We start from the raw sequence: 7,297 nt of genomic DNA, 5'->3' as shown, positions 1-7,297 counted from the left end.
AAAAAAAAACACCCAAAGCCAAACCAGCAAGCATGGACAGAGTTGTGAATCAAAGCATGCAAAAAGTAGTGAATCAAACAAACAGCGAAACAAGCAAGATGCACACAGTAGTAAACTAATACCTGGTAGACAAAGATATGCACCACTCACTACAGCGAAACACCACCACAAACAGTAACAACAATCACACACCTTACCACACCACCACACTCCACCACGAATGAGTGCAAAGTAGAGTCAAACAGAGAAAAATTAGTGTGACGCGTGAAGAAGAAAAGGGCGGGGGAAAAAATGAGACGGAGGAGAGAAAAAGGGCGGATCTCAAATCTGAAATGGGGGGATGAGGGATCAGAGTAAAAGTAGGGTTTGGTAAATAAGTAAAAAAATAAAAAACTATAAAGGTTAAAAAAAAGGAAAACAAAAGGTTATATTTGTAATTAAAATAAAAATGTAGAAAAATGGGGAGGTGGAGGGAGTAACCCCATTCTTTCTGTTCTCGTGGCGACTGCATGGGCCTGCCTGGGGCTATTTCTTTCTGCACTTCGTGGTTAAATATGTACCCACGTGGTGATGATGAAGTTGACTAGTTTGTCTTATCATCTCCACCTTTTCGGCTTCCAACACCATCCTTGCAAGCCCACTGTTAAATAATTAAATAATTATTTAAAATACTATATTATATTTAATTAATCTTTAATGACATTATTTTTTTTATTAAAGTTTGTTAATAATTTTTTAATTAATGTTAATAAAAAAATATTAACGTTGGTTGAAAGTTTTTAGTTAATATCAACGTTACATAATTATTTAGATAGATAGGAGTTGCTTTTGTTTTTTCAAGTTACATAGTATAATTATTTAGAATGACAGTTTAGTAGCTTATTTTTAAGTATTGTTGATCAATTTCTTCTTCGAAGCCAATAATCTTTTATGAATTATTTGAAGGATTAGTAGCATCATTTAAGAATTCACTAGTGCAAAAAAGGTTTTACCTCTTAAAAAAGGCTTTTTATACCTGTTTTTAAGTAGGTATAGAAGCAAGGGGTATAGAAAGTTTTTTATTTTTTACACCTACTGTAAAACCGGTGTAAAAAGTTTTACTTTTATACCTCTTCTATTTATAATAGGTATAAAAAGTCCCCAGAGAAATTTTTTTTTATACCTGCTGGTGCTAGAATAGGTATAAAAGAATCTTACTTTTATACCTACTGGTGTTATAATAGGTATAAAAGAATCTCACTTTTATACCTCTTGGTACTATAACCGGTGTAAAAAGTGACCTTTTTTTTTAAATATTTGATTTGCATGTGCTACTATCCATATCCAGACCCGCATAAAATTCAATCCCAGAATACAGTTTAAATAATCAATAACAAGAAAAATAATCAATATTGTTTCTATTAACACATCAAAATGTAATATTTAGCTAACAAAGTTCCTAAATATATTTACCTAACATAGTTATTTAACATAGTTACACATAAAATAATTCTAAACTCAAAATGTAATATTGAAACATCTAATCATTTTACAAATGGTTAAAAAAACTGCAGTGTACTGCTCTCGAACATCCTTTATGACATGTTGCTCCATTGAAGACGTGTCATCAAATATCTACACAATGTATAGTTTGAGTCAAATTATAATATTAACTTTTAGATAAAAATCACGAGACATATACCCAGTTTAACTATCACAATTCAAAAAGACAACTTCAAAAAGTACATGATAAGTAAGAGATAGATATCTTTATATCATAAACGATGCTACAACAAATGCATAATTCAATTAAACTATGTTCAACACACAAACAATCGCAACCAGTATGTAAATTCAATATTGTTAAAATTTTTTATTATTATTCTATCTTGGCGAAATTAAAGTTGTTAAAGTTCTTTATATATATATATATATATATATATATATATATATATATATATATATATATATATATATATATATATATATAAAATAATCTTAATTAAAAAATATTTTATTAAAGAATATTGGTTATAAAAAGGCTCTAGTTATTAATAGATTAAGTTGAAAAAAGCAGTTCAGAAAGAAGACTTCTATGACATAAACTTTGAAAATGATACGTGTCTAAATGAACTAGTAAAATAGGCCAAAGTGGTTCTGCTTTTCATTTTGCCAGTTAGACTTAGATTAGACACCTTTGAACTATATATGCATTTGGTCCTGCATTAGGAAGGAAAAGTGATTTAAATTAGTTATCTCCACTCTTNTTCATATGCAAGATGACTATTAACTGAAAAGTAACCGTGAGACAGAACAAGGTAGTTTATAGTACTTGGGGGAGACAGAACAAGGGATTAAGTTGTATTGAATAGCTTATCACTGGAATGTAAAAAAGAAAGCACAAACAATAAGACAAATTAATCTGTACTTAGCCAAAAATTAAACACGGTTCACAATGTCCCTATTGAAAAGGCAGTTCACCAGACAAAGATGTCCCTAGACACATTGCTTTTCTCATGCAAAAATAACAAAGGATCATAAAACGTGATTAAGAAACCAAGAGTCCGAGAATACATATTATGTTCTTAATGCTTATTTGGACCCTGAATCCTCTCAATTAAAGCTGTGTTTGAAACTATATTGTTTAGTTTTATAGATAGCACATATTCATATTCCCTTTGCTGGCTTTAATTTTGGTTACTATGCTTTCTAACTGGTAAGAGTGATGCAAAATTCTGTGTACATTACCTGTTTTTCCTCTAGAGAATGAATTGCATCTTGCAAACAAGTTAGAATTCCCTCTGCAGCTATTTTTGTCACCTCACTTGGATCTGGCTGAAATGAATAACATAATNTAAATTCATATAGTATATAGTATATATCTACAAAGCATAAGCGAAATTGAGAGAGAGGGTAGTGAAANACTATGATTTTCTAACAAATGAGTTTATTTTCAATGCAAACTTCAATTTTAGCACTTTAATCAAATTCTATGCAAGTTCAGTAACTAAATAAGAATTTTGTAACCTCTAGATGGAAACAAAAACTGAAAACACACAGAAAATGATGACTATAACCTTTTCTTCTTGACTTTCCAGCCACTGAATTGTTTTATTCAAGTCATCAATGGCCCACTCCTTCACTTCCGAAGGCTCAAAGCATTTCCTAGAAATATCAGTGCCTTTTCCCTGGAATACCACCAAACATAAAAGTCTATACTCTATAGCAGATTTACTTGTTTGCAGATGAATTAAAGGTTATTCAGACTCTCAAGTATGTGACTTATAAAACATCTTGTTAGACTTACCTTTGATTTTATGGAGGCTGTTGACTTTGAAGACTGTTCTCCATCAACATGCTTTGGTGACTTTTTGGGTACATATGGTATTTTATCTGTACTCACCAATAGTGGGGTTCACATAAAGATAAAATATATGTGAAATTGGATGTTGCTGCTGTGCATTGGTACTTGATTTTTGTTGATGTTGCTGCTGTAGCTGAGCCACTTTCACCTAAACATAAAAATAAAAACTTACAGTGAATGCATGGAACATGTTACAATTAGTAAGACAATGCATATGTAATGTGAAGAGACGCAAAACAAAAAATGCAAAATTCACAAAATCTCCTGTAAAAACAGGATTAGCATCAAAGTGTTTGTTAAAATGCATGAAAGAAATGAAACTTTGTAAAAAGCCAAATTCACAAAATCTCCTGTCAAAACAGAAGTGGCATCAAAATGTTTGTTAAAATGCATGAAAGAAATGAAACTTTGTAAAAAACAAAATTAATAGCTAGAACACGTCTATATCAATGAAAATATGCATNAAATGTAAACAAAATTGGTTAAATGCAATGGAATCATGAAGTCACTATGTAAACAAAGATTATGCAGCAAAAGACACTGAACTAATGCATCAGAATTTTGACAGCAAAAGTAAAATGAGTACTTAACTAGCTGAAACGAAATGCAGTTAGAGAATTCATTATTTTAACATTGAAATCCATCTATAACAATGCTAATTAACAACTAGAACAATCAATTTCAGAAAATCATAAGCCTAGTTTCGTATCCCCAATTTTTGCCAAATCTAGAAAACCTAATCACCAAAGAGAGAAGGATACAAGAACATACCTGGTAATCACTACGGGCGAGGCATTTCCGAACAATTTCGCCTTCCAGGGTTCGCCTTTCTTCTAAAGTGAGATAGAATCTGATTGTTCACCATTAACTCGTAATACTGTGCAAGACGAGTTTGTCCTTGCTTCTTCACCATTAACACGAATTTCACAACCGCACCACGCATTCCTCAGTTTCCGGCTTCCTTCAAATAAAAGGTTACATCGATGGTTAAGGAACAAAGAACAAGAATAAATAAATAAATAGAGCTGATAGTTGTTTTTTCTTTTTTGCGATTGTTTAATTACTCGAATGATTGCACGACGCGCACGCCGTGAAGTTCGATCGTGAAGGCCAGAGGGAACCCGGTGGAGAATCTAAAGGTGATGCGATCGACGGTGAGGTCCTTGAAGAACAGGAACGCGGGAGCGTCGAAGAGGCGGTTGAGAGAGGAAACGTCGAAGTTGAAGTTGAGGTTGGTAAAAACGGCCAGAGAGTGGAGGATGGAGATCGAGGTGAGGCTCTTCTCCGAGCCATAGCTGAAGCACACAAATTCTTGTTTCGTTATGAAAATTGCGGGAAAAAAAAAAGAAAAAGAACGAGAAGAGAAAGTATCGCGCGAAAAAGAATTTGAGAATGTAAAATCATCCATACCTCTTATAATATTTGACTGCTATAGATGAATAATCTATACCTCTTTTGCTGTTATCAGGTATAAAAACAAGTTTGTTACAAGAGGTATAAAAAAGTTTATCATATTTACAAAATTGCCATTACACCATTATTTATACCTGATAAATTTTAATAGGTATAAAAAATCAATATAAAAAATATAATTTGTACTAGTGATTGAGTGAGACACAATGATGATGATGGTCAACAAATTAAGGAGGTAATATTGTTGTATTAAGCACAATAATTGAAAGAAATAAGAAAAGAAAATAAAAATGAGAAGAGTGTGAATTCATCCCCAGCAAAGTAATGACTCTTCTGGAGTGTATACTCACATATCTCCATCATCTCATTGTTATTTTTTATATTGACTATTTTCTGATTTGATGTTTAACACTATATATACGTTGAAAGCCTAGATCGCACTAGTGATATTTTAAAATATTCCATTCTATTTTTATTTGAGATTATTATAGTTAGTTACATTTTTTTTTTCAAAATAGAATACAATATGATTGCTTAAGATTAATTTTGTAATAAATAGCATAAAAGTTAGAAGACATGATAATATGTTGTAACACTCTTATTTCTTAATTTGTTTATGTTTTGGATGAGGACCAAGACACCGTTCGCCTCTGGATTACAATGATGAACCGAACTTCTCCACTCGAGTGTTTAAGGATTCGTCTCAATTTACCCGAACGGCTGCAACCTGCACGTTAGCACTCCGACGATCAAGTCAGCTAGGTCACAGCTATGTTATTCAAGTAATAAGAAAGAAATCCAACCCTTTACCTGATTGCTCACCCTCCTATTTATAGGTGATAAATTTGGATATGGACTTCAAGATATGGGCTGTAACTGCCTGCCTAGTGGCCCATGATCCCGTGCAACTGTCCGTGTTTGGGGATTTGTTCAGCGGGATGGAACAGCATGAAGCTTTTGCACGCCTGATGGCCCGTAAGAAAAAACTGGTAAAAGCTGGGGAAGGAACATCAACAGCCTCACCTGTCGGCGCATCAACTGGAGGTGCTCCTCCTATTACCGATCTTGAAACTGCGGAAGATGTGAAGGTGGCTCAACCTCCCCCGAAAAAGACCAAGCAGAAAAGGAAAGCCAGTGAAAAAACTCCCTCTCCGCCGAAGAGACAAAGGGTGAAGGGTCCTTTGCTGGCCGGCCCACTAGACCCGAAAGTGCATGTAGTAGATCGGGTGCAGTTCAACCTGAGCCCTGAGGAACGAGCTCCTTTCAAAAACATGACTCCCAGTGAAGCGTACAACATGGGTTATGAGCTCCTGATGCGTGCAGGTGTATGTATGAATTATGCTGCAGGGACCACCAAACCTTTATTGGTGGTTGAGTTAGAAGCTGCTAACCAGAAAGTGATAGACTTGCAAAAAGACAACGCTGCCTTGACCGTTCGGGTGGAAGAAATAACCAAAGCCGCTGAGGATGCTAGGGTTAAGGCTAAGGCTGCCCTGGACGCCTCTCAGAAAGAAGTGAGTTCTTTGCAGTCTTCAGTTGACACTCTTCAAAGTGATCTTGAAAAGGCTAACTCCACCAATGTCGAGCTTGTGAAGGACAAAGAAGCTGCTCTTGCTGAACGGGATAGCTTATTGAAGGAAAAATCGGCTTTAGAAGATCAAGTCTGTGAGGAACGTGAACTTGGATTTCAACAGGGGATAGGGCAATGCCACTACTTTTTCAACACCCCACTTGTGCATCCCGATTTTGATATAATGAAGGTGTTAGTGAATGGGTCCCTTGTTGATCTTTGTGGTTCGGTTTCTCCGGATGATAACCAGATTCCCCCCGACCCGTCAAACGTTGCACCTGACCCTACCAAACCCCTTTAATCAAATGTTTTAAGTACTGCTGTAAGAAAATCCGTTACCTTGACCGTGTGTATGGTTTTTGTGTGGGTCGTAATTGCCAGTCGCTAAGTACTTCGACACTTGTGTGCGACTGCGTTTTGTATGAAGTACCATTATGCCTTCTATGTTGCTTTGCTCATTACTGCTTTGTTGTTTGGTTGTAGAAAGTTAGGAATTACTAAGTATGACTTAAAGTAATTTAGCTAATTTTCGTACACTTCTTCCTTTCTTTAGCTAATTTTCGTACACTTCTTCCTTTCTTCTCGCCCGATCGGGGAACAAATATACGAATTGCCAGCTGAATTTAATTATCTAATTTCACCCGTTCCCCTCTTCGGATCACCCGATCGGAAGTCAGTTGTATGACTTGCAAACGCTGAAGTTAAGTATCTAACTTCACCCGTTCCCCTCTTCGGATCACCCGGTCGGAAGTCAGTTATATGACTTACAAACGCTGAAGTTAATTATCTAACTTCACCCGTTCCTCTCTTCGAATCACCCGATCGGAAGTCAGTTGTATGACTTGCAAACGCTGAAGTTAAGTATCTAACTTCACTCGTTCCCCTCTTCGGATCACCCGATCGGAAGTCAGTTATATGACTTACAAACGCTGAAGTTAATTATCTAACTTCACCCGTTCCCCTCTTCGGAT

At 35.3% G+C, this 7,297-nt stretch overlaps 1 protein-coding gene and 1 long non-coding RNA gene across 13 annotated transcripts in view; both read right to left on the bottom strand.

Moving 5' to 3' along the window:
• Nucleotides 1–1,375: 1,375 nt before the first annotated feature.
• On the bottom strand, nt 1,376–3,407 carry LOC106764401. The gene is made up of 4 exons (XR_001375906.2): nt 3,287–3,407; nt 3,057–3,167; nt 2,728–2,814; nt 1,376–1,614 (listed from the first exon to the last, which is right to left on the bottom strand). It is a non-coding gene; the product is annotated as an uncharacterized LOC106764401 (long non-coding RNA).
• A 29-nt stretch (nt 3,408–3,436) lies between these two features.
• The window catches only part of LOC106764532, an 18,033-nt gene continuing 14,172 nt past the window's right edge, over nt 3,437–7,297 (bottom strand). For 11 of the 12 annotated variants that reach the window (XR_002668235.1, XR_002668238.1, XR_002668239.1 and 8 more), the window contains 4 exons: nt 4,754–4,801; nt 4,408–4,638; nt 4,115–4,304; nt 3,437–3,491 (listed from right to left, as the gene is read on the bottom strand). Coding sequence is in view for 1 of the 12 variants with exons in the window: in XM_022782282.1 (XP_022638003.1) it covers nt 4,268–4,304; nt 4,408–4,638; nt 4,754–4,801 (316 nt within the window). In the remaining 11 variants the exon portion in view is untranslated. The remainder of the gene's footprint in view (nt 3,492–4,114; nt 4,305–4,407; nt 4,639–4,753; nt 4,802–7,297) is intronic. The other variant, XR_002668229.1, reaches the window with a different exon arrangement.

Source organism: Vigna radiata, chromosome 6 (assembly GCF_000741045.1).
Source record: "Vigna radiata var. radiata cultivar VC1973A chromosome 6, Vradiata_ver6, whole genome shotgun sequence".
Taxonomy (NCBI): Eukaryota; Viridiplantae; Streptophyta; class Magnoliopsida; order Fabales; family Fabaceae; genus Vigna; species Vigna radiata.
The sequence above is the reverse complement of the archived record's forward strand: the minus strand, read 5'-3'. Positions and strand labels throughout refer to the sequence as shown.